The sequence below is a fragment of the Oncorhynchus tshawytscha genome, linkage group LG02, assembly GCF_018296145.1.
Source record: "Oncorhynchus tshawytscha isolate Ot180627B linkage group LG02, Otsh_v2.0, whole genome shotgun sequence".
NCBI classification, from domain to species: Eukaryota; Metazoa; Chordata; class Actinopteri; order Salmoniformes; family Salmonidae; genus Oncorhynchus; species Oncorhynchus tshawytscha.
Window position 1 is genome coordinate 31833149 of NC_056430.1, and position 27463 is coordinate 31860611.

A 27463-nucleotide genomic window follows, 5' to 3' on the forward strand; every position below is an offset into this window, starting at 1 on the left:
AGAAACTGAGTGTAAAAAACATTATAAACACCTGCTCTTTCCATGACGTAGACTGACCAGGAGAATCCAACTGTAAACTATGATTCCTTATTGATGTCACCTGTTAAATCCACTTCAGTCAGTGTAGATGAAGGGGGTGGAGACAGGTTTAACAAAGATTTTTTTAAAGCCTTGAGCCATTTGAGACCTGGATTGTGTATGTGTGCTATTCAGAGGGTGAAATGGCAAGACAAAAGATTTAAGTGCCTTTGAACGGGGTCTGGTAGTAGGTGCCAAGCGCACCGGTTTGTGTCAAGAACTGAAACGCTCTCATATTGCAATTTTGGAAATTGGAGACTGTACCTACCTTTTGAAATTTGGTTACGGGATTTAGGGAATGTAATACATATGGAAAAGATTCGATACAATACCTCCAATAGAAGTCCAGTGTTTTGCAAACTATGGCAGCCGATACTGGATAAATGGTCTAGTCCTGCTTCATAACTGGGTTGACGATCTGCTGCTACTCTGTGCTGTACTCCACTCAACATTTACTTTGGGCTTAACTACACTGCTTGTCATGACTATATGCTGTCTTCTTATACATGTACCACCTAATAGGATTTAGTTTTATTTTGTGTATGTGTGAGTTAAGTTTTGTTTTGTCCTCTAAATGGGCCATCCCATTCAACAGTACAATGAATGTCATGGTTTGTATTGCTGTCTTTTTTATTGGAAAATAATAAACATGTACTTTTTTTAAAAGAAGAAAAAAAAGAAGTGTAACGTTGGGAACCATTGGAGTCGTCATGTGCCGGCATCCCTGTGGAACGCGTTCAACACCTTGTAGAGAACATGCCCCGTCAAATTGAGGCTGTTCTGAGGGCAAAAGTAGGGGTGCAACTCAATATTAGGAAGGTGTTCTTAATGTTTTGTACACTCAGTGTATCAACCTCTTTTCATGAGATTCTGTTTACAATCTTTTTGTAGCTTTACACCAGTGCCAGACTGCACCACATCCACTATCCCCTGGGTCCTCTGTTTCTCTTTCTCCCTCACTCGCTCTCTCTAGTGCCAATGACAGGCTTGATTTGTGTCATTAATTATGGACGGCCGTGTCTTGCATCTCTGCCACTGTGTAATGAGAGAGAAAAACATGTCTAACACCCAGCTAAAAGTGACACTAGTGCCTCTCTGCCAGAATGGCTGTCTTCAGAATGCACAGACTGCATGTCAAATACACAGACACATACAACTGAACACACACCCCACCCCTGAGCGTTGTCTAGCCAACACTCATCACAAGTACTAGTGAATAGGGGTAGGGGGCATGTTGAATCTTCTCTGGTATTTGGCTCTGTATGTGAACAGTATTTATTCAGGGGTATCTAGTTTCAAATTGCCACACATACTATTTTATGCCCATACAGCGAGTGCCAAGCTTTTCATTCCATTGACGTCTTAATTTGTTGTTTTTTCGTAAGGTTAGGTGTAACGTGTAGCACTGCTGGCTTTGTACCCCCTCATCTTTGTTTTCTGTGGTAATCATAGATTGTGTATACTCTCCCTACCAGTAACTGGAGCTGGGTTGTTCAGACTTGATCACAGACCATATTACTGTGAGAGTGGTAATGACTCTCTGTCACATGTCACCTACTTTTCCTCATTTCCTCATTCTCGCTCTCAATTTCTCTTTCTCGTTCTCCCCTTCCCTCTCTCTCTCCTCACTTTCCTCTCTCCCTCTCTGCTTCCCTCACCCCCACTCTCTCTATCTGCTTCCCTCACCCCCACTCTCTCTATCTGCTTCCCTCACCCCCACTCTCTCTATCTGCTTCCCTCACCCCCACTCTCTCTATCTGCTTCCCTCACCCCCACTCTCTCTATCTGCTTCCCTCACCCCCACTCTCTCTATCTGCTTCCCTCACCCCCACTCTCTCTATCTGCTTCCCTCACCCCCCACTCTCTATCTGCTTCCCTCACCCCCCTCTCTCTATCTGCTTCCCTCACCCCCTCTCTCTATCTGCTTCCCTCACCCCCCACTCTCTCTATCGGCTTCCCTCACCCCCACTCTCTCTATCTGCTTCCCTCACCCCCACTCTCTCTATCGCTTCCCTCACCCCCACTCTCTCTATCTGCTTCCCTCACCCCCACTCTCTCTATCTGCTTCCCTCACCCCCACTCTCTCTATCTGCTTCCCTCACCCCCCACCTCTCTCTATCGGCTTCCCTCACCCCCACTCTCTCTATCGGCTTCCCTCACCCCCACTCTCTCTATCGGCTTCCCTCACCCCCACTCTGCTTCCCTCACCCCCACTCTCTCTATCTGCTTCCCTCACCCCCACTCTCTCTATCTGCTTCCCTCACCCCCACTCTCTCTATCTGCTTCCCTCACCCCCACTCTCTCTATCTGCTTCCCTCACCCCCACTCTCTCTATCGGCTTCCCTCACCCCCCCTCTCTCTCTCTATCGGCTTCCCTCACCCCCACTCTGCTTCCCTCACCCCCACTCTCTCTATCGGCTTCCCTCACCCCCACTCTCTCTATCGGCTTCCCTCACCCCCACTCTCTCTATCGGCTTCCTCACCCCCACTCTCTCTATCGGCTTCCCTCACCCCCCACTCTCTCTATCTGCTTCCCTCACCCCCACTCTGCTTCCCTCACCCCCACTCTCTCTATCTGCTTCCCTCACCCCCACTCTCTCTATCTGCTTCCCTCACCCCCACTCTCTCTATCTGCTTCCCTCACCCCCACTCTCTCTATCTGCTTCCCTCACCCCCACTCTCTCTATCTGCTTCCCTCACCCCCACTCTCTCTATCTGCTTCCCTCACCCCCACTCTCTCTATCTGCTTCCCTCACCCCCACTCTCTCTATCTGCTTCCCTCACCCCCACTCTCTCTATCTGCTTCCCTCACCCCCACTCTCTCTATCTGCTTCCCTCACCCCCACTCTCTCTATCTGCTTCCCTCACCCCCACTCTCTCTATCTGCTTCCCTCACCCCCACTCTCTCTATCTGCTTCCCTCACCCCCACTCTCTCTATCTGCTTCCCTCACCCCCACTCTCTCTATCTGCTTCCCTCACCCCCACTCTCTCTATCTGCTTCCCTCACCCCCCACTCTCTCTATCTGCTTCCCTCACCCCCACTCTCTCTATCTGCTTCCCTCACCCCCACTCTCTCTATCTGCTTCCCTCACCCCCACTCTCTCTATCTGCTTCCCTCACCCCCACTCTCTCTATCTGCTTCCCTCACCCCCACTCTCTCTATCTGCTTCCCTCACCCCCACTCTCTCTATCTGCTTCCCTCACCCCCACTCTCTCTATCTGCTTCCCTCACCCCCCACTCTCTCTATCTGCTTCCCTCACCCCCACTCTCTCTATCTGCTTCCCTCACCCCCCACTCTCTCTCTATCTGCTTCCCTCACCCCCACTCTCTCTATCTGCTTCCCTCACCCCCACTCTCTCTATCTGCTTCCCTCACCCCCACTCTCTCTATCTGCTTCCCTCACCCCCACTCTCTCTATCTGCTTCCCTCACCCCCACTCTCTCTATCTGCTTCCCTCACCCCCCACTCTCTCTATCTGCTTCCCTCACCCCCACTCTCTCTATCTGCTTCCCTCACCCCCACTCTCTCTATCTGCTTCCCTCACCCCCACTCTCTCTCTGCTTCCCTCACCCCCACTCTCTCTATCTGCCTGCCTGTGTTGCAGTGATGGCCAACCCGCAGCGTTTCCTGGGTAACAGCCTTTTGCAGTGGACTAACCTGGTGGCGGTGGTCACTGTGCCGTGGCACGTGGAGCTTATGTTCCGCACGCGCCAGCCTAGTGCCACCCTGCTGCACCTCACCGCCGGACAACACCACAACCTCACCCTACAGGTACAGAGAAAACACATCGAATAGTCTTGCCATACACAGTCCTACCCACACACCCTCCTCACACACACACACATCACACCTTCCTTAAGCCCTACTCCCAACTTTGTTGGTCTTCTTTCTGTTTAGCCTGGCATTCTTTTGTTTAGATTTGTTTCTTTTTTTTCATTTCTACAACTGTAAAGCATCTTTTAAGTCCTTTGAAAAGCACTATATAAATGTATTTTCCATTTATTATTATTATTTTTATTATTATTACTACCCTATAGTGTCTCACGCCAGCAGAGGCCTGGTCTGCCATATCACAGTATACTGTACAGCCCTCTTCAATCTGGCATATGCACACACCTTCAACAGCATTACCCAACAATACGGAACAGCACTACAAATACACCTCACAGGTGCAAAGGTGTTTACTGTAGGTCATTTCATATGTCATTACGCACAGTATAATACATATTATACAGGATTTCATCCTATCTGAAGCTAAGACAGAGCCAAACAGCCAATAGTTTTGATAGGAATTTCTTTCACTAATTTTGTATCAGATTATGCATGTGTTTTCCCCCTCAGTATGGTGTTGGAATAGATTAGTGCATTGTGGCATGTAACTCCAGCATGACTCCAGCAGCTCACACAGAGTGACTGTGGGTTAGTTGATGTAAAGCTCCACCTGTTGGCTGTCTGGGCAGCAGCATGACTTTAAATATTTGATGAGATGAGAGAAGAAGCCTGCCAACTAACAAACGCCTCATCCCAAGATCTGAGAGCTGCCATACCCAGGCCTTTCAGATAGCAGCTGTTGTTTGTCTAGACAGGTGCCTTTTTTGAAGTTGTATAACAGTCCAGCAACTATTTTAAAGTTGGTACATTCAAAAAAACACAAAAAACAGGGCTATTTTCTTAGCTACTGTATTACCATAGATCTGATATGGATGATGAGAAGAAAAGCTCTCTGTCTGTGAGCATGTGATGTTTGCATGCTAAAGGTCTTTCTCTCTCTTCTGCCGTCCCTCACCTCTCTTCACATCCCCCTCTCTCTCCCATCCTTTGTCCCACCTCTCTCATTCCATTCCATCCTCTCCCACATATCTCTCTATCCTCTCCCGACCCCCCCCCCCTCTCTCCCTCCCCTAGCTGCGCGGTGGCAGTGTGGTGATGGGCCTGCAGAGGGGCGAGGACTCCACCCTGTCCCAGGTAGAGGAGGTGACAGTGAATGACGGAGACTGGCACCATGTGCAGATGGAGCTGAAAGATATCCCGGGCGGCGAGCCCCGCCACAAGGCTGTGCTCTCCTTTGACCATGGCCTCTACACGGTGAGACACTGTTAGAAGACAGACTGTAGGTTTGGAATTTTAATTACATTTAAATAGGTACAGTACCAGTCTAAAGTTTGGACACACCTACTCATTCAAGGGTTTTGCTTTACTTTACTTTATTTTCTTCATTGTAGAATAATAGTGACGACAACAAAACTATGAAATAATACGTTGAATCATATAGTAACCAAAAAATATATTTTAGATTTTAGATTCTTCAAAGTAGCCACCCTTTGCCTTGTTGACAGCTTTGTACACTCTTGACATTCTCTCAACCAGCTTCATGAGGAATGCTATTCCAATAGCCTTGAAGGAGTTCCCACATATTCTGAGCATTTGTTGGCTGCTTTTCCTTCACTCTGCGGTTCAATTCATCCCAAACCATCTCAATTGGATTGAGGTCGGGTGATTGTGGAGGCCAGGTCATCTGATGTAGCACTCATCACTCTCCTTCTTGGTCAAATAGCCCTTACACAGCATGGAGGTGTGTTTTGGGTCATTGTCCTGTTGAAAAACAAATGAGAGTCCCACTAAGTGCAAACCAGATGGGATGGCGCATTGCTGCAGAATGCTGTGGTGGCCATGCTGGTTAAGTGTGCCTTGAATTTTAAATAAATTGTTGAGTGTCACCAGCAAAGCACCCCCACACCATTACACCACCTCCTCCATGCTTCACGGTGGGAACCACACATGCAGAGATTATTCGTTCACCTACTCTGTCTCACAAAGACATGGCGGTTGGACCAAAAATCTCAAATTTGGACTCATCAGACCAAAGGACAGATTTCCACTGGTCTAATGTCCATTGCTTGTGTTTCTTGGCCCAAGCAAGTCTCTTCTTCATATTGGTGTCCTTTAGTAGTGGTTTCTTTGCAGCAATTTGACCATGCAGGCCTGATTCACGCAGTCTCCTCTGAACAGTTGATGTTGGATGTGTCTGTTACTTGAACTCATTTATTTGGGGCTGCAATCTGAGGTGTAGTTAATTGCTGATTTCTGAGGCTGGTAACTCTAATGAACTTATCCGCTGTGTAACCGATGTGAAATGGCTAGCTAGTTAGCGGTGGTGCGCGCTAATAGCGTTTCTATCGGTGACGTCACTCGCTCTGAGACCTTGAAGTAGTGGTTCCCTTTTCTGTGGCGGTCCTCATGATAGCCAGTTTAATCATAGTGCTTGATGGTTTTTGCCGACTGCATTTGTAGAAACTTTCAAAGTTCATGATATTTTCCAGATTGACTGACCTTCATGTCTTAAAGTAATGATTGACTGTCTTTTCTCTTTGCTTATTTGAGCTGTTCTTGCCATAATATGGACTTTTACCAAATAGGGCTATCTACTGTATACCGCCTCTACCTTGTCACAACACAACTGATTGGCTCAAACACATTAAGAAGGAAAGAAATTCCCCAAATTAACTTTTAACAAGGCACGTCTGTTAATGTAAATGCATTCCAGGTGACTACCTCATGAAGCTAGTTGAGAGAATGCCAAGAGTGTGCAAAGCTGTCATCAAGGCAAAGGGTGGCAACTTTGAAGAATCTCAACTATAAAATGTTTTTATTTAACACTTTTTTTGGTTACTACATGATTGTTATGTGTTATTTCATAGTTTTCATGTGTTATTTCATAGTTTTCATGTCTTCACTATTATTCTACATTGTAGACAATAGTAAAAATAAAGAAAAACTGTATTTGTTTGTGATCTGATCTACCAATCCAGGCCAGCATGGAAGTGGATACTAAACTGAAGGGGGCGAAGGTCAAGACTCTGAGTGTCGGGGGCATCACTGGGGCTGATGGGAAAATACAGCATGGCTTCCGCGGCTGTGTGCAGGTTCGTTAACCTCTTGTCACGCAAACACAGACGACACACAAATACTATGTTGTCTGTCCATGTGTCTGAGTGCGTTCTCCCTGGTGTGTGTGTTCCTCAGGGTTTGCGTGTGGGGGAGACCTCTTCCAGCTCAGTGTCTCTCAGCATGTCTCAGGCCAGGAGGGTGAACATGGAGCAGGGCTGCAGCGTACCAGACCCCTGTGTCTCTAACACCTGCCCCTCTAACAGCTACTGCAGTGATGACTGGGACAGCCACTCCTGCACCTGCCTCACCGGTCAATCTGCCAACCATCATCAGCGTTATCTTCCTCATCATTAGATTTTACAACCATATTATACGACCATATAGTCTTACGTTGATCCCTCCCAGACATAACTTATGAATTCTTATTGTGTTGTTTACCTGCCAGGTTACTATGGCGATAACTGCACAGACGTATGTGCGCTAAACCCCTGCGAGCACCAATCAGCCTGCACCAGGAAGGTTAGCTCCTCCCGCGGCTACACCTGTGACTGTCCCAGCAACTACTTTGGCCAGTATTGCGAGAAGAAGTTAGTAAAACATCTTAATCTTTGCTATACACAGATCATATCACTATGTTTTTGTTGGTCCATATCACTATAAAGAACACTATAAGAATGTATCTGTGTATGTGTTGTGTTTCTGACTATGTGTGGCCCTCAGGACTGACCTGCCATGTCCCAGGGGTTGGTGGGGACATAAGACCTGTGGTCCCTGTGACTGTCAGACAGATAAGGGCTTCGATGCCGACTGCAACAAGACCAGCGGGGAGTGCCGCTGCAAGGTGAGCCAGCTGACTACTGTGTCTCAATGGCAGGATGTTTTAAGTGGACAGGGGCGATGGGTGAAACTGCACTGTGGGCTGGTATTATTTGTTACTTATTTCCTTTTCTTCTCCCTCCCCCTCTATCCCTTTCTCCCTTTTCTTCTCCCTCCCCCTCTATCTCTCGCTCTATCCCTTTCTCCCTGCTCTCAGGATAACCACTACTGTCCAGAGGGCAGCGAGGTGTGTCTGCTATGTGAGTGTTACCCAGTGGGCTCGTTCTCACGGGCGTGTGAGAGGGAGAGCGGGCAGTGCCAGTGTAAGCCAGGGGTCATCGGACGCCAGTGTGACCACTGTGACAACCCCTTCGCTGAGGTGTCGCCCAACGGCTGCGAAGGTCAGCATTAACATACGTCACATGACAGTAAAGAATGACCAAATGTCACATGCTTCAGAAATGTATCTGTAGTCCAGTCTGATTAATTTAGTTCACTGATTTAGTAAATGAATGTGATTACATGGCCTTTTAAAAAGTGTTTTTGTGCCAAGCAAATTCTATGTCATGTGTACAGTTACACCTGGACAATTAATTTTTATCAGCTTTCCTGTTCTCCCTCCTCTTTCGCCCTCCCTCTCACTTTTCCTCTCTCTCGCTTTCTCTCCCTGTCTTTCTCTCTCAGTGATCTATGACAGTTGTCCCCAGGCAATAGAGGCAGGGATCTGGTGGCCCAGGACTAAGTTTGGTCTCCCTGCAGCAGTCCCCTGTCCCAAGGGATCTATCGGTACGATGAATCTCAGCAGTTTAGCAAATTACCATACTATAATGGAATATACTATACTATGCACTTAAACTTGCCTCGGGTCTTTCCAGCATGTTCCTCTCCTTTTATGAAGATTTCCCCCTTCTCTCTCAGGCACAGCTATTCGCCACTGTGACGAACACAAGGGATGGCTGCCCCCCAACCTCTTCAACTGTACCTCTGTCACCTTCACCAAACTCAAGACCCTGGTGTGTACAGCTTCACTAGAGCTAGACTCATGTACCCCTCATACTGCTCCACTAGAGCTAGACTCATTTACCCCTTATACAGCTCCACTAGAGCTAGACTCGTGTACCCCTCATACAGCTCCACTAGAGCTAGACTCATTTACCCCTCATACAGCTCCACTAGACCTAGACTCATTTACCCCTCATACAGCTCCACTAGACCTAGACTCATTTACCCCTCATACAGCTCCACTAGAGCTAGACTCATTTACCCCTCATACAGCTCCACTAGACCTAGACTCATTTACCCCTCATACAGCTCCACTAGAGCTAGACTCATTTACCCCTCATACAGCTCCACTAGAGCTAGACTCATTTACCCCTCATACAGCTCCACTAGAGCTAGACTCATTTACCCCTCATACAGCTCCACTAGAGCTAGACTCATTTACCCCTCATACAGCTAGACTCATTTACCCCTCATACAGCTCCACTAGAGCTAGACTCATTTACCACTCATCAGCTCACATTTATATGGTTGAAAAAAGTTGAATGATGAACTGATTTTATTGCTGTAATATAGCAGAGTTAGGTCTTTTTGTTTTAAATTTATTTTAGTTACCATTGAGACCAAGGTCACTTTTACAAGGGAGCCCTGCATATACACAACTTATTAAATACAATATATAAAATGGTGCTGTAAGACTGTTCTCTCTCTCCCTGGTCCAGTCAGAAAAGCTTTCCCGTAACGTGTCTCTCCTGGACTCTGGGCGGGTCCAGCAGATGGCAGCCATGTTGGCCAACGCCACGCTGCACACGGTGGAGTACTACGGCAGTGATGTGCAGGTGGCCTACCGCCTCACCCAGAGCCTACTGCAGTACGAGAGCCACCAGCAGGGCTTCAGCCTGACCGCCACCCAGGACGTCCACTTCACTGAGGTAACACGACAACACACAACACTACACAACACAATATTGCAGAGTGCAACACTCCACCATGCAGTGCAGCATAAGGCAACACCTGACAGCGCAACACAGTTAACAGCATAACACCACATGACCAGTGGAGGCTGGTGGGAGGAGCTATAAGAGGACAGACTCATTGCAATTGCTGGAATGGAAAAATGGAATGCTATCAACCACATCAAACATATGGAAACCAAATGTTTGAATCCATTCCATTAATTCCATTCCAGCCATTACAATGAGCCTGTCCTCATATAGCTCCTCCCACCAGCCTCTGCACATGACACAATGCAACATGCATCTTGGATAAACTCTGTAGGTAACTGAACACAACACATTTGCCTCCACCACCCTATGCCAGTCTGTCTCTCTGACCCCCTGCCCTCCTCAGAACCTGGTGCAGGTGGGCAGTGCCATCCTGTCCCCGGGCACACGGTCACACTGGGAGCTGATCCAGCAGACGGAGGGGGGCACGGCGACCCTACTGCACCAGTATGAGGAGTATGCCAACACCCTGGCACAGAACATGAGGAAGACTTACCTCAGCCCCTTCACCATTGTCACACCACACATAGGTGAGTGTGGTCTACTTTGCTTTACACTAGGTATAGACGTTATGTCGGACAGAAAGACACAATTTTGTGTAGACCAGGGCTCTCCAACACTGTTCCTGTAGAGCTGGTTGATAAGCTGAATCAGGTTAGTTACAGCTGGGTTTGGAGCGAAAACTTACAGGGGGGTAGCTCTCCAGGAACAGGGTTGTAGAGCCCTGATGTAGACTTTTTTAATCAGTTGGAATATTTGTTGAATATTATTCCATAAGTTGTAGGATTCACAAACTGAACCATCTAGCCTTCTACCTCTTTCTAGTGGTTTGTCTGCTGTCTAACCTACCCCATCTGTGTTGGGTGTTCTCCACAGTCATCTCAATAGATCGCCTCCAGAAGATGAACTTTGCCGGAGCCAAGCTCCCTCGCTACCAGTCTCTGAGAGGGCTGAGGCCTCAGGACCAGGAGACTGCAGTCACCCTCCCCGACTCAGTGTTCAAGCCGCCCATGGAGACCAAGGGCCACCGCCACCTGGACACCTTCCCAGAATCCTCTGTGAGAAACCACACGTCCAGCAGGAAGAGGAGACATCGAGGTCCTGACGACCCTGAGCAGGAGGCCATCGCTAGCGTGATCATCTTCCACAGCCTGGCCTCATTGCTGCCTGCGAGCTACGACCCTGATAAGAGGAGTCTGAGGTGAGACGGAGGGAGACAGAGACCTGATTCCATATTGACCCCTTGCCTCCTACCTCTAGATACTTCACATAGATTTAATTGGATACATACTAGTAATATGTTCATGGGTCTACATTTCCCTGGTGGTATTTCTGCCATATTGCGGATCCTTTCAGATCTACACAAAGGTCTAAGGCAGGGGTACGCAGGTACTATTTGATAAGGTCTGGTCACACAAATTGCCTACGTGACAAAGGACCAGACTGATATTTTATAGTATAGTAACAACCCCCCACCCCGCAATCCATGCCAACCCCAAACTGTTCACAGCCCTCATGTTAGTGGAGAGAAAATGTTGCAGTTTTTAAGCCAATTTCTTGCAATTAGACACACTTTTCCGTGTCTTGTGTGTTTATATGATCCCAGTGGTCGAAGCCTGACCGAGTTCATAAAGAATACAGTAGTCGGTACTCGCGATACGTAATTACCCCTTTTGGGTCCAGATCCATACCGACGGCCACCAGTGGAGCATGGAGGGTGCAGGGCTGCCCAACCTTCTTCCTGGAGATCTAATTTCCTGTAGGTTTTCAGTCCAACCCTAATTTAGCATATCTGATTCAGCTAGTTAAGGTCTTGTTGAGCAGCTAATTAGTAGAATCAGGTGTGTTAAATTAGGGTTGGATTGAAAACCCACAGGACTGTAGATCTCCAGGAAGAGGGTTGGACTGAAAACCCACAGGATGGTAGATTTCCAGGAAGAGGGTTGGGCAGCCCTGGTGTAGGAGTTAGAGGCCAATTTAGAATTGGAGAAAATTATTAATGTGGAGGAGGAAGAGCAGCAACAAGGTTCCTGTTGAAGAATTAATTAGTGGTTTTGTGTGATGTCCACCAGAGTGCCTAAGCGTCCGGTCATCAACTCCCCGGTGGTCAGCATCACGGTCCATGACAACGAGGAGCTGCTGCAGCACATGCTGGACGAACCCATCACTGTGCAGTTCCGCATGGTCACCACCGAGGAGCGCTCCAAACCCATCTGTGTCTTCTGGAACCACTCCATACTGTGAGTTTTACACACACACACACACTAGCTATTTCAACTTTGAGCTGTAGAAACAAAGACTTAAACGTTATATAAAGGATTAGGTTGAAACCCAATAATCTGTCATCGCATTGTTTGACTGTTGTTTTTGTTTGTCAGAGCGGGGAACGGAGGCTGGTCAGCCAAAGGCTGTGAGGTAGTGTTCAGGAACAACACTCACATCAGCTGCCAGTGTTACCACATGACCAGCTTCGCTGTTCTCATGGACATCTCCAGGAGAGAGGTGAGCAAGGCCACAACACTAGACAAAACTACACCATATGCTGTACGAGTCTAGACTTCACTTTATAAACCTCAATACACCTCAGACCACACCCTATAGGGGTCTTGTTCACTATAATGACCAAACAAAGCTCTTCTTAAACCAAACTTTTCCTCCACCCTCCTCTTCCCCTCTTCCTTCTCAGAATGGTGAGATCCTTCCGGTGAAGCTGGTGACGTGGAGCACGGTGAGCGTGACCCTGGGCTTCCTCTTCCTCACCACGCTCTTTCTCCTCTGCCTGCGGGCCATGCACTGCAACAAGACCAGCATCATCAACAATGGCGCCACCGCCCTCTTCATCTCCGAACTCATCTTCATCCTGGGCATTAACTTGGCAGACAACCCGGTAAACTACTGGAACAAAGTTATTTTCTGTCTACCTTTTAATACTGTATTTGACCTCCTGTTGATCTCGGGTTCAGTACACCACTTTCAATATCCTACCTTACCTTCCCTCTCCTCTGTTTGGAATAGCTGTCTGATATGGATCTGATTAAAAACAAAGGAAAAATCATCAAAGCATTCTGCCCACTTTGAGCCCTGTAATATAGAGAATAATAAGTTCCCTTCCTCTCCCCCTCACTCTCTCTCTCCCCCCCTCGCTCTCTCTGTCTCTCCCCGTGTCTGTAGTTTGTGTGCACAATCATCGCCATCCTGCTGCATTTTTTCTACCTGTGCACCTTCTCCTGGCTCTTCCTGGAGGGCCTGCACGTCTACCGCATGCTGAGCGAAATACGAGACATCAACTACGGACCCATGCGATTCTACTACATGATCGGCTGGGGCGTGCCTGCCTTCATCACAGGTCTGAACAATACACACATCCTTACACACACACACACTGATGGACCGACCCCAGGTGGTAAGGGTAGGCAACATCACCTCCGCTACGCTGACCCTCAACATGGGGGGCCACACAGGGTTGCATACTTAGTCCCCTCCTGTACTCCCGGTTCACCCACGACTGCGTGGCCAAGCACGACTCCAATACCATTATCAAGTTTTCTGACGACATGACAGTGGGTAGGCCTGATTACCGGCGACGATTAGACAGCCTACAGGGAGGATGTCAGTGACGACAGTGTGGTGCCTGGACAACAACCTCTCCTTCAACGTCAGTGAGACCAAGGATTGTGGACTACAGGAAACGGGGGCGAGCACGTCCCCATCGACGGGGCTGCAGCAGAGCGGATCGAGAGCTTCAAGTTTCTGGGTGTACAAATCACTAAGGACTTAAAATGGTCCACACACGCGAACAGGCGCGACAACGCCACTTCCCTCCCAGGAGGTTGAAAAGATTTTGCATGGGCCCTCAAATTTTCAAAGTTCACCAGCTACACCACGAAGAGCATCACTGCTTTGTATGGCAAGTGCACCGCCCTCCATCACATGGCGCTACAGAGGGTAGTGCGTACGGCCCAGTACATCACTGATGCTGAGCTCCCTGCCATCCAGGACCTCTATATCAGAAAAATTGTTAAAGACTCCAGCCACCCAAGCAATAAACTGTTCTCTCTGCTTCCGCACGACAAGCTTCTATTCCCGAGCCATAAGACTGCTAAATAGCTACACGAACTGTCTGTAATGACCTGTCTTTTAACTTTCTTTTCTATACACAATCACACACTCACTCTATGCACATTCTACACACTGACACTCCAACACACACACACACACATACTTTTCTCACACACACATTAAATGCATAAACATTCAAACTGACTCTACGCACACACACTCGCGTACAATCATATCCGCTGCTGTTACTCTGTTTATCATATATCCTGATGCCAAGTCACCTTACCCCTATACATATCTAACCCTACCACTCCAGTATCCCTGTCACCTTACCCCTATACATATCTAACCCTACCACTCCAGTATCCCTGTCACCTTACCCCTATACATATCTAACCCTACCACTCCAGTATCCCTGTCACCTTACCCCTATACATATCTAACCCTACCACTCCAGTATCCCTGTCACCTTACCCTATACATATCTAACCCTACCACTCCAGTATCCCTGTCACCTTACCCCTATACATGTCTAACCCTACCACTCCAGTATCCCTGTCACCTTACCCCTATACATATCTAACCCTACCACTCCAGTATCCCTGTCACCTTATCCCTATACATATCTAACCCTACCACTCCAGTATCCCTGTCACCTTACCCCTATACATATCTAACCCTACCACTCCAGTATCCCTGTCACCTTACCCCTATACATGTCTAACCCTACCACTCCAGTATCCCTGTCACCTTACCCCTATACATATCTAACCCTACCACTCCAGTATCCCTGTCACCTTACCCCTATACATGTCTAACCCTACCACTCCAGTATCCCTGTCACCTTACCCCTATACATGTCTAACCCTACCACTCCAGTATCCCTGTCACCTTACCCCTATACATATCTAACCCTACCACTCCAGTATCCCTGTCACCTTACCCCTATACATATCTAACCCTACCACTCCAGTATCCCTGTCACCTTACCCCTATACATATCTAACCCTACCACTCCAGTATCCCTGTCACCTTACCCCTATACATGTCTAACCCTACCACTCCAGTATCCCTGTCACCTTACCCCTATACATGTCTAACCCTACCACTCTAGTATCCCTGCACATTGTAAATGTGGTATTGGCACGGACTCTGGAACTGATCCTTTATTTAAGTTACTTACTTTTCTCGTGTTCTTATTTCAATTTATTGTTTTTGATCAACTTGACTTTAAAAAAAATGTTATTGGTTCTGCATTATTGGTAAAGAGCCAGCAAGAAAGGCATTTCACTGTACTAGTGCACGTAACAATACAAACTTGACACACACTGATGCACACACAAACACACAGACACAATGCCAACTCATGTATCCCATTAGAACGGTTGAAAGCCTTACTGTAGTTATTTGTTAGTTACTGGTGTGTTTGGTGGTTGTGTCGTCCAGGCCTGGCGGTCGGACTGGACCCAGAGGGTTATGGGAACCCAGACTTCTGCTGGCTGTCCGTGTACGATACTCTGATCTGGAGCTTGGCAGGGCCCATCGCCATGGTGGTGTCTGTGAGTACATTCCACCTCCTCATCAGATCTCCAATACAATGTATTGTATGATATTTACAGTACCAGTCAAGTTTGGACACACCTACTCATTAAAGTTTTTATTTATTTGTTTTACTATTTTCTACATTGTAGAATAATGCAAAGCTGTCATCAAGGTGGCTACTTTGAAGAATCTCAAATATTTGTTTAACACTTTATTTTGGTTACTACATGATTCCATGTGTTATTTCATAGTTTTGATGTCTTCACTATTATTCTACAATGTAGAAAATTGTAAAAATAAAGAATAACTCTGGAATGAGTAGGTGTCTTAACTTTTGACTGGTACTGTATATACTAGAGTTGTATAATAGTATGCCTTTATGTTATACAGTAATACATAGTTTAATTGTATTTTGTGTTTTCCAGATGAACATCTTCCTGTATATCCTGGCCTCCAGAGCATCCTGCTCCATGAGACACCACAGCTTTGAAAAGAAAGAGCCCCCAGTGTGAGTGTTCTGCCCGCCGCTGCCTGAATTAAAAACAACACAAATTCTGTCATTAACACAAGCATGCTGTTGTACCCCAAGGGTACATGACTACAGCACTTTAGAGAGTGCATTGTGTCATTGAATGGAGAGTGAAGCTGCCAATTCACTAAACTGTGGTTGTTGGCTCATGATGGATTGCATAAAAGTGAAAAACATATTTCTATATCCTCTGAACTCACTTATCCTAATGTAACCTTTGATGTTCTCATCTTACGTGTGTCTTTCTGTCTGTCTGTGTCTAGCTCTGGTCTGAGGACGTCATGTGGGGTTCTCCTCCTGGTCACTGTCACATGTCTGTTAGCTATACTCTCAGTCAACAGTGACATGATCATCTTCCACTACTTGTTTGCTGGATTCAACTGCCTTCAAGTAAACACTGTTTTTTGTTTAACTTAAACCAGGATTTAAAGACTTAGTCGCTGGTTTGATCTTCAGTATCCTTGCTCCATTGACATTATTTGGTCTGTCTATTCCAGGGTCCCTTCATCTTCTTCTTCCGCATCGTCTTCAACAAGGAGGCGAGGAACGCCATGCGCTACTGCTGCAGCCGCAAACGCCCGGATCACATGATCAAGTCCAAGCCCTCGGTAAATCTCTCGTACTGTATAGGGACGTCACCAGTCATCCAAGGCCTAGTACAGACATGCACAGCTGTAGGCCCCCATCATCATCATCTTTATGCTTGGACTTATATTACCAAGGACATTAACTAAAGCACCAAACAAATAAAACAGAATACTACCTACTAACTTATACCTCTCCTATTTTCTTCCTCTCCTCCTCCAGTCGTATAACTGTAACACCAGCTACATGGATGGCAGACTGTACCACCTGCCGTTTGGAGACTCCAGTGTCTCTCTGAACGACACCCTGCAGAGCGGCAAGAGCCAGCAGAGCTATGTCCCCTTTGTCCTCAGGTACGGTAAGCACAGAGGGAAACAACAGGCCCCATTGACACATGCTGTTTAGGTCCTCCTGCATCATTGTGTAGTAGAAAAAGTTTTCTTTCCAGGTTAATTGAAAATGTGTGGGTTTTATGATGGTCATTGTTATGTACTGTAATACAGATAGAACACCCCTTTCAAAGCCACATACTAACTTACATTGAGGAGACCAGGGCTTTGTTTGTCCTGCTACAAGTCCTGTTGTGTTTTTCAGGGATGATGGTGGCCTGAATAATAGCCAGGTACACATCGCTCTGAACGAGCACGGCTCACTCTTCCATGAAACTAAAGAGCATTTAGATGGTAGGTCTCCCATTTGAATGTCATTAGGATCACTGTGACTGCCTTTTAGCAGCTTTGGTGCATAGCTCAAACACAGAGAGGCATACAGAATATTCATTTCATATGGTCAATGTATGTATATCTCTACAACACTCATTTGTCATCATCTTAACTTGTGTGTGTGCAACAACAGATCACGACTCGGACTCGGACAGTGACCTGTCTCTGGAGGATGACCAGAGCGGATCGTACGCCTCCACACACTCCTCTGACAGCGAGGAGGAGGGGCCCTACCCACCAGATGAATGCTGGGAAAGCATGGCATCCAATGTGTCTAAGAGACCACACCCTCAGGGTATGACCGCATCTATAATACACCGAGTCACCAACTCTATACGACCTCACACCTCTAATACCTCACTCTCAGTAGACCACACGCAGGTAGTATGTGAACACAGCCCCATGCAGTAACACTCTTGATAATACCGCTCACACACTTCTGCTTTAACAGTATACCACACCCAAACATCACACACATACCAGACAACTCTTCAATAGAATACACCTACACTGTACACAATTGTCTGGGTTTAAATGAATCCACTTCTGAGCAGAACATGAATCTTACTTAAACATGTATAAATAACACCTGAATTACCTGATTCTGGTCTTGTGAGACAACAGCTTACACCACGATGTAATGCATCAAGCATTTAAGATGTAGTCTTAAAGTTGTCTGGGTGTTCGTCAGATAACAACCTGAGTAAGCTGTACTGGCCAGGGGAGTTTGTGACGACAGCTAGCAACAGTGAAGGCCTGGGGGGAGCAGGAAGGCTAAAAGTAGAGTCTCTGGGCAACCCTGAACTGGGCCAGACACGGGACCACCGAGGCATGCCAGACGACAGGCCAGGGGACAAGGCAGAGGGCTATGGGAAGGACCATGTGATGCTGCTGCCCAGTCTGCCCAACCTTAGCGCACACCCACAGAAAGGTCAGCAACAAACCCTAACGTCAACCCTGCTGCAACATTCCACATGTTATTCCACTCTATATCTTTATAGAGGTGGGATTTCCAGAAATGTTTAGGATAGGATGTGTCTTTTCAAATGCAGGAATCCTGAAGAAGAAGCAGCTCTCCCCCATTGCGGAGAGAAATGGTATCAACCGCATCCATAACGAGCTGTCAGAGAATGCTCTTGGCCACGCCTCCTCCCAGGGCTCCTCTTCTGGTGAGAGCCGAGGGGGTGGGGCCAAGCCCAGTTTACCAGATCAGCTGAATGGTGTTGCCATGAGCATCAAGGCGGGGACAGTGGACGGTGACTCATCAGGGTCAGAGTGAGTGTCATCACAACACCGAGCACCAAACATGACTCGCGTCCAAATAGAATACACCGCTCTGTCTGAACACAACCCAGTGCAGATCACAAACACAGCAACACATACAGTTCATCACAATGTCATAGAATCCAAAGCAACAGCTCTTAGAAGTTAAGATATTTGTTAGTACTTGTTGCTTTGTGTTGTATACTGCATGTCATATTTTCTGCACACCAGTCTACCAATTTGATGTGAAAGAATTGATGTCCCACTGAATGTGTCGTGCCCCCGTCACCACTGTGTGTAGTCTGTCCCCTGTTCTTCTTTGCCTATGTAGTGTTGATTTTAGCATGCTAGCTTGTTAAAAGTCAAATATATAGAGTACCGGTCACATTCTCATCAATGAGCTCAGACGCCAATGTGGTAAGATGTCAAGTAACTCCCATGATCAGGTGATTTTATCATGGTGTGAACAAAAAACGGTTAGTTCCATAAACAGAGGGACTTGGTAAAAGCTACTTTTGATGAGTTAATACACACTGTTTGGAACCATTATATAAACTGCTAAATACAAGTCTTTAATAGAAGCAAAATCATTTTATGACCAGTGTCTACAGTGCAGAGTATTGTAGCTTACTAACCATCAATATCTGTCCTCTCTCTCTCTCCCTCCAAAAAACATAGATTCCTATTCTTTAATTTTATTCACTGAAGCACTTGATCCTCATTTGAAATCAGGATCATTGTCTTCTTATCGATCGATCCTTCATCCCTTATAACCAAAATAATAATCCCATATAATTTGGTTATCACCTCTCACACTGTGTGTACGTACGTGAATCATTCTCGTTTTCTGTTTTCCCCGTGTTGTGTAATGTTTGTCCCCCATCCACCCACCCTCCATTTTCCCAGCAGCCACCGCAACCCCTCCATATGAGCCGGCTGACGGAGGGGTGTGTCTTTGCAGGTCATAGAGCCTCGGCCCTCATCGCCATGCTTACTTTTCTCTGAGTAACAGGAGCTGATGTCTGAAAAACAGAGAGCGTTGGACTGTCCTCACCTGGCGATCCATGGAGTACCCTCTCTCCAACCCCAATTTTTTTTCTGAGTGCACAAACCTCAGGAGTCTCTGCAAGGGCCCAGGCTCAAGCACACTGATGGAATGAGTCTCTTTGTAAATCATTGTTTACATACTTGAAGTGATGCACTTTTTAAAATAATTTACACTACCCGGCCAGGTGTGCTGGTAGTTACTGGAGCTGATTGTTGTTTTGTTTATTGTGGTTATGTTTCAAACTCCGGAGATTAAGAACAATGAAGTCCTCCTTTGGCTGGGTCATTTAGCTGTAAGATTTTTAAAAGTTCAGGGAATTTCCTCAAGAAGCTTAACTAGTTTGTAATCTCAGAAAGGGTCACCTGTACAGTTGTTTTGTTCAAGGATTTAGTTATTCTACTGAGGTCCGTTTGAGTTTTGCTGTAGAGAGAACTAATTTCCGGTCTCAGGAAGCTGCCAGCCTGAGCTGGTGGACAGGAAGAGTCAGTACAAAATGTCTTTAGACTGAACAGCTCCACCCAAACCACTACACTGGAGGAAAGGACTCCTGTTGAAGTGTGGCTGGAGGCCATGGGGTCACGCCCCGTAATGGAAGCACTCTGTAAACAGTTTCTCTCACTACTGAAGGATGTTTAAATGCAACAGCGACTAGTCAGCTGTCATACACAGACACTAGAGGTGAGAATGTCTGCCTTTCTCCACCATTTCGCCTTCATTTTATTGCATTATCATTGGAGGAAAAGAGCCTGCGTGTCAAGAACTTTTGATATCTTTACTTTTGTGAATTTTTGTATAAACTGAGAATGCTCCCGTTTTTGTCCAAGGGGATATGCTTTCATTTGAATCAGCGACTTTGTATTTTATAGATTAGATCGTTCCATTGTTTTTGTAAAATACGTGCTGTAATACTGACATGTATTCCAATTTTACTGTGAAGAGTTCTGTAAAAAGAAACACTAATACTTCATCTTCAATTGAATCATGTTGCATAAACTGTACACCTCTACATTCCCACTTATAAAAAGCAGTTCAGGCAATTTGATGTGTATGAAAGAGAACCTGTTATTTTTCTATCAGCATTAAGTTCCTGAGAACTGTTTGCACTGGTGCGCCCTAAAATGACATCTGAAAGCGTTCATTTCTGCATTGCCAATTGTTGAAAACAACCTTTATCATAGTAACATGAATCAGGCCTACAAATGAGTGCAACCATTCAGGTTCCTAGTGAATCAGTTTGTTTACTCAACTTAAGCACTAGATAGGGAGTAGCAACTTTTTTCCCATTATCTGGATTGTACAAACAGTTCGTCATAATTGGAGCGCAAAGCAATCAACTGCTTAAAACCAAGACCTGTAGTAGGTTACTGATCTGGCTTGTAGTTTTCTGTGAATTCACACATTCGATGTGGTATTGTTTTTCTTTCCGGGGAAATAGGCTAGTAAGAGCATTCCATGGATGTCACGTGTAGTAGAATGCTGAACTGCAACACAATGTTAACTTGCACTGAATATTTCCTCAATGGGCTGCAGCTCCCACCTAATGCGAGAGGGACACATTGTTCCAATTACAGTTTAAGTATAAAAGTTGTCGCTCTGCCCCCCCGGACTAGAGCATAAATTGAAACTACACTAAGGCGGGCTTCTGTGCATTGTACCCGGTCTTCCACCCATGGGATATTTTTTTTTTTTATACTTCGAGTCAAATAGCAAAACTATTCCATGTCAGCATCTTCATAAATACAACAGAACCCTATGCAAAAATGTATTATTTTGTCAAAATCATTTATTTAAAAAAAGTTGGAATTGCATAGATGCAGGAATTCAATTAATACAATCTAAAATTAGATTTTTTTAAACATTTCATATCTAGTAACAATTCTATAACCAAGTAGCAATTAGCATGGAGGAAAGCATAGTGTACGCTAGACAGTTTGTACTATACAAATACACGACACAAACATCTATAAACATGTGAACATTTTTGTCCGGTTTCAGTTCATCTTAAATAGTGTATATTTAACTCCTTTAAAAGGTAGAGGAAACTGTCTTGGTCATCTTTTTTTTTTTCTCATTTTTTTTTTCATAAATACAACAAATTACTTTTCTTTTGACCGTAAATCCTTTGCAACAGCCTGGTCCGCTTGTGTCAGTTTGAGTCCTCCAGGCTGCTGCTTTTCTGATGCGAGCCACATTTACAAAGCCGTACCATGATGCTTTGCAGGCTGGGCTCTACGATGCCGAGCAGGGGCCTCTGGGAGGGGTCTCCATTCCAGCAGGCCTCCATCAGCTGCCAGCATTCCTCATCAAAGCTGGCCAACCGCTCGGGCCTCGCGCCTGAAAACATGGGCACAATTGAGGCCCTGGCAGCTCTCTAGCCCAATTCAGTCAACAGAAACTACACACTAAGTCCTGGATGAAATCTTGATCATATCCAGTTAGTATTTTAGATATGGGTCTGCGCAAGCTTTAATTCTACATTACCTTTTTTAACGTTATTCCACAACTGGTCCTTGCTGGAGCATTTCTCAAAGGACTCTGGGAGTTTGACAGAGCCAGTGCAGAGATACCAGAACAGGATTCCAAAGGCATAGACGTCCACAGAATTATCATACTTTCCTGAAGAAAGAGGTCAGACTTGTGGTTAAATCAAAGAGCCTAGAATGAGAGGTGGTCTATGATTCAATACTATGACTGAGTAACAGGATATTTGACCTGTAAAGAGCTCTGGGGCCATGTGGATGGGGGTTCCTACAATGCTGCCAGACATCATGGCCTCTGGCTTACAGAAGCCCAGGTCTGTGATCTTGGCCCGGTTCTGCTTGTCCAACTGAGGGCCAGAGGAGCGGAACACATTAGGAACACTTAGCAAGATGTGTACAAGACGTGACATGTCAGGATAATAAATATTGGTTTCTCAAAGGATACACAAGGTCTTGCACATACAGAACTCGATTTGCGGCTGGCGCTAAGGAGGCACAAGTGTCAAACGGCACATTAGTTTGCAATTTCATCATGTAAAAACTGGTGCACTGGCATTTTACCTGTCTAACATCAGCTGACTTGCACTGAGGTGGGAGTGGTGGACATATGAGGTGTGTCTTTAACACATTCAAAACATGACAATTTCATTCAGCGCTAATGGGAAGTTAAGACCTGCTTTTTGCTGGTCTTAACAGTAATAAAATTGATTTAGAGAACGGAAGCGCAGCCTGTCCAACCATGACGCGCAGTACCCATGGAAAAGAGATGCATTTTGTGCCGGTGAATCTCGTATTTAGAAACAAACGATTGTTTCCTCTTCCCCCATTCCGTTTAATTTGATTAAAAACCAAGCTTAGCCTTAATCAAGGCTTGTTTAGCAGTATCACATAGGTGCTTCTTTAACCAGGCCATTAGCCAAGTAGCCTCTAAAGAAAAGGGGTTTAAATGGTCTGAGAGTGCTTTGAAATATGGTAGGTTTTTGCCCTCATGCTTTTTCACTATTCACACAAATAATTAATTTTGCTTGTTCGAGCATTTTATCCATCCCATTTTCAAAGAGCACACCTCGTTCAATTACCAAAGACCTGTGCTCCAAACCCCCTAGAATGCTATATCAACAGCAGATAGGTAAGGCGCCGAGTATTTAGTATAGCGTGCGAATGTTGTGTGTAAAGACATGTAGGCCTACGTGTGCACACAGACTACATGTAACATAGTAAATCCGGGACAGTCAAATTAGTACGATATGTTACATAAGACAAATGGTATAACACAAATGTCTAGCAACCCAAAGGTTAAACAACTTTAGCATTTAAACTAATTAGCAACTTTCCAATTACTTTTTAGCTACATTGCAAAGACAATTTTTAGCTAACCCTTTAGCCAAACTTCTAAACTTAACCCCTAGCTTAGCTAACGTTAGCAAATTTGTAACATAATACACATTGTAATTGGTTACACATCATACAAAATGGTTGGACATCCACAAATTAATAGCTACCATAGGAAACGTAACATACTAAATATAGTGTCCCGGATTTACGTACAGAATGCGAAATGCTCTGAGACCATGTTGCACCACACTGCAATGGAAAAGAAGCGATTCATGATATCATGCTTCTGACCCGATCCAATTTAGAAATAGTTGGTTTAAAAAGCAGGCCGTTTTATAATCAAATTAAACAAAAAACAAGATCAAACTTATTAGAAAGAACATGGCTCAAATGCAATTACATTTTGTCTGCTATTTCTGGGGAAGTGAAAATATGATCTGGAAGATGGTTCTATTATGTTTATGAAAAATGGTGAGTGAACATTCCCCCTTTCTATTTATATTGAATCTTTATCCAGCTTGTGAAATGTTTGGATGTGCACGAACTCACTGGCCGACTTTGCTGATCACTGCCTTGAGGGAAAATGTACTTACTAATAAGACAGAATTTGATTCGAATTATACACCGTCTTTTCCAGCCTTAATAACTACGTTTGTCCAGACTGCAATTTACAGTATGCCTAGCCCCTAGCTCAGTGTGAATGCTCTAGCCATTTACAGTATGCCTAGCCCCTAGCTCAGTGTGAATGCTCTAGCCATTTACAGTATGCCTAGCCCCTAGCTCAGTGTGAATGCTCTAGCCATTTACAGTATGCCTAGCCCCTAGCTCAGTGTGAATGCTCTAGCCTGTTTAACAATGCATTTCCATATTGAAGCAATGAGATTAGAACATGTGGACTACAAAAATGTTCACCATATTTAACTAACTAGGCTATAATGGACTAACATTGATGAGAACGCAATACATAAGACCGTAAATACACAATATGAAGCAACCACATTTAGCCATGGAGCATGTTCTGAGGGGCCAAGCCTTGACACACCTACAACTTGTTTATTCATTAAAACCTAGCCCTTTCGTTCCACCGCCAAACATCATACTGTGTAAGCAGGGAGGGGCTATTCTTACATAAGCAAGCAGCACAGCCGGAATATGAATGCTGAAATAATGGAGAGAGTTTCTACTGTGGCCAGTCAGCCATGACCACAGTTGAACTCAGTTCAACATTAGAACTGCGTCTAAAATTAAATCAATGGAAACAATTGAAGTGATATGATTTGACAATGTGGTAAACACTAGTGTTACACGTTCAGCATGATTAGAGAAAGCACCTTTAACCCTTACTCACTAGAACGTTCTTTAGTTTAATGTCTCGGTGTAGAAGCCCCTGACCATGCAGGAAGCGAATGCCTTCCACCACGTCCAGAGCGATCCGGAGTCTCTCCTTTAGTGATAAACCAGCCTGGGAGAGAGAGGAAAAGGAGACACTGAGGCATGGGATCAGGCAGACCTGTGATAGAAGAGATACAGAGTACATGGTAGATATGCAAGTCTGCTGGTTACCTTCAAGCCTGTGTAGAGGTCTCTGTGAAGCCTCTCCATTATGAGCAGCACAGCAATGCTGGAGCCCCCACCGTAAGTGTGGTCAATCACCGAGCCGTGGAGATCCACCAGACGCTCATGTTTAGGGAGGGACCTGCAGCCATACACAATAGAGTAGGAGAAATAAGGTCTTCAATTATCCTATTATTACATCTTACCCTCATGTAAGTGGAAATGTGGTTTCCTAATCTTTTTACAGTGCTCACTAGCACACACCACAACTTTTCCTTTCCAGCTGCATGTGTATGAAATTCTTCTGACAGCCACAGGGGGGCAGACCAGTCCCAGTTCCAACACTGAAATCTGGCCACATGAGAAGTTACTTCTCCATGACCTGCATTAGTGAGCTTTAAAGCAGCAATATGGCGGTAGAAACAATAACAAAGCAGTCTCACCGGCCTTAGTGTGGTACTAAGCTGAGGGACGGGGCTGGAGAAATAACTTCTCTAAAAATGTTTAGACAGAGCTATGGATGCAAGGACTGACCATCCATGATATCAAAATTATATAGTTTTAACTGTTTTGAGGCCATAGTGATTGGTTAAATTTTATTTGTTTAGAAACTGAGTAAAACAAGCTCTTATATATATATATATATATATATATGTGTTATTCACAATGACTATGGCATTTCCTTTCTGCATTAACTGTTTTAAAGTCACCATTGGCCTCATGGTGAAATCCCTGAGCGGTTTCCTTCCTCTAAGGCAACTGAGTTAGGAAGGACGCCTGTGTCTTTGTAGTGACTGGGTGTATTGATTCACCATCCAAAGTGTAATTAGTTACTTCATGTTCAAAGGGATGTTCAATGTGTGCTTTTAAAATTGTTTACCCATCTATCGTTAGGTGCCCTTCTTGGCGAGGCATTGGAAAACCTCCCTGTTCTGTGTATGAAATTCACTGCTCGACTGAGGAACCTTACAATTATCTGTATGTGTGGTGTACAGAGATGAGGTAGTCATTCAAAAAAAATCATATTAAAAACTATTATTACAGTCCATGCAACCTGTGACTTAAGCAGATTTCTACCCCTGAACAGATTTAAGCTGGCTATAACAAAGGAGGAGCTGAAAACTTAGTCAAGACATTTAAGTTTTTCCATTTGTAATTAATGTGTACAAATTTCAAAAAACAAATCCACTTTGGCATTACAAGGTATTGTGTGAAGGCCAGTGACAATCTCCCAATTTAATAAATTCAGGCTATAACACAAAATGCAGAAAATTACCTCCTACCCCTGCACATAAAATCAGTACTGGTACTCCATGAATATAGCCATGTTATTGTTATTAAATGTGTACAAATTCCTTGCGTCACTTTCTATTTTGTTATTGTATATTTTTCAACTCTCCATTGTTGGAAAAGGACCCCTAGGTAAGCATTTCACTGTTAGTCGACATTTTGTTTACAAAGCATGTGACAAATAAAATGTGATTTGATATAGCATTTTAACATAGTAAATATAAGCCTTTGCTAATATAGGCCTACTTGCAGATGTGCATAGTATGCTTTGACCCTAATCAAAAAGTATTTAAAAACTGTAAATAACAAAAAGGTAGCTAGGTAAGTTGTAAGATTTATAGTTAAAATGCAGCATTGCTGCATGATGTGCTAAAATGTTGTGCAGTTGTTTCCCCTTTGCATGGTGTTCTGTTGCAGGTTCTCTTTTGGTTATTCATTGTCAAGCTTTAAAAACCGAAGCCAGACTGCAACATTTTAGTAGCCTAGGAATATGGCGTGTCTGTGCACTTTCCCTCCTCCCTCATGCTATAAATGGGACTTAAGAAAATTGATTAAATCTACATACAATACTCCATAATGACAAAGCAAAAACAAGTTATAAAGTTTGGCAAATTAATTTTTAAAAAGTGAAATATCACATTTACATAAGTATTCAGACCCTTTACGCAGTACCTGTTAAAGCACTTTTGGTCCCCTCTTGGGTATGACGCGACAAGCTTGACATCTGTATTTGGGTAGTTTCTCCCATTCTTCTCTGCAGATCCTCTCAAGCTGGATGAGGAGCGTCGCTGCACAGCTATTTTCAGGTCTCTCCAGAGACGTTTGACCGGGTTCAAGTCCGGGCTCTGACTGGGCCACTCAAGGAGACTTGTCCAAAAGCCACTCCCGCATAGTCTTGGCTGTGTGCTTAGGGTTGTTGTCCTGTTGGAACGTGAACCTTCGCCACCCAGTCTGAGGTCCTGAGCAGGTTTTCATCAAGGATCTCTCGGTACTTTACTCCGTTCATCTTTCCCTCGATCCCAACTAGTCTCCCAGTCCCTGCCACTGAAAAACATCCCCACAGCATGATGCTGCCACCACGCTTCATCGTAGGGATGGTGCCAGATTTCCTCCAGACGTGACGCTTGGCATTCAGGCCAAAGAGTTCAATCTTGGTTTCATCAAACCAGAGAATCTTGTTTCTCATGGTCAGGTGCCTTTTGGCAAACTCCAAGCGGGCTGTCATGTGCCTTTTACTGAGCAGTGGCGTCCGTCTGGCCATTCTACCAT

The 27463-nt window shown here is 45.1% G+C and overlaps 2 protein-coding genes across 9 annotated transcripts in view; one reads left to right on the top strand and one right to left on the bottom strand.

Annotated features, from left to right (window-relative positions):
• The window catches only part of LOC112217911 (cadherin EGF LAG seven-pass G-type receptor 2-like), an 86028-nt gene extending 64412 nt beyond the window's left edge, over positions 1–21616 (top strand). Inside the window, exons 9-34 of one of the 5 annotated variants that reach the window (XM_042296609.1) lie at positions 3685–3851; positions 4986–5165; positions 6890–7003; positions 7104–7278; positions 7414–7555; positions 7689–7809; positions 8002–8185; positions 8469–8570; positions 8703–8797; positions 9506–9715; positions 10134–10317; positions 10664–10988; positions 11860–12027; positions 12166–12289; positions 12474–12674; positions 12959–13133; positions 15293–15405; positions 15814–15896; positions 16181–16307; positions 16415–16525; positions 16725–16855; positions 17097–17185; positions 17358–17519; positions 17916–18155; positions 18277–18499; positions 19394–21616. In XM_042296609.1, coding sequence (XP_042152543.1) covers positions 3685–3851; positions 4986–5165; positions 6890–7003; positions 7104–7278; positions 7414–7555; positions 7689–7809; positions 8002–8185; positions 8469–8570; positions 8703–8797; positions 9506–9715; positions 10134–10317; positions 10664–10988; positions 11860–12027; positions 12166–12289; positions 12474–12674; positions 12959–13133; positions 15293–15405; positions 15814–15896; positions 16181–16307; positions 16415–16525; positions 16725–16855; positions 17097–17185; positions 17358–17519; positions 17916–18155; positions 18277–18499; positions 19394–19418 — 3971 coding nt within the window. In that variant the 3' untranslated portion in view covers positions 19419–21616. Of the gene's footprint in view, positions 1–3684; positions 3852–4985; positions 5166–6889; positions 7004–7103; positions 7279–7413; positions 7556–7688; positions 7810–8001; positions 8186–8468; positions 8571–8702; positions 8798–9505; positions 9716–10133; positions 10318–10663; positions 10989–11859; positions 12028–12165; positions 12290–12473; positions 12675–12958; positions 13134–15292; positions 15406–15813; positions 15897–16180; positions 16308–16414; positions 16526–16724; positions 16861–17096; positions 17186–17357; positions 17520–17915; positions 18156–18276; positions 18504–19393 lie in introns of those variants that run through there. The other 4 variants (XM_042296611.1, XM_042296614.1, XM_024378523.2 and 1 more) reach the window with 4 other exon arrangements.
• The window catches only part of dstyk (dual serine/threonine and tyrosine protein kinase), a 46544-nt gene continuing 40379 nt past the window's right edge, over positions 21299–27463 (bottom strand). For 3 of the 4 annotated variants that reach the window (XM_024378550.2, XM_024378543.2, XM_024378535.2), the window contains 5 exons: positions 24914–25046; positions 24699–24812; positions 22248–22362; positions 22017–22151; positions 21299–21869 (listed from right to left, as the gene is read on the bottom strand). In XM_024378550.2, coding sequence (XP_024234318.1) covers positions 21682–21869; positions 22017–22151; positions 22248–22362; positions 24699–24812; positions 24914–25046 — 685 coding nt within the window. In that variant the 3' untranslated portion in view covers positions 21299–21681. Of the gene's footprint in view, positions 21870–22016; positions 22152–22247; positions 22363–24698; positions 24838–24913; positions 25047–27463 lie in introns of those variants that run through there. The other variant, XM_024378558.2, reaches the window with a different exon arrangement.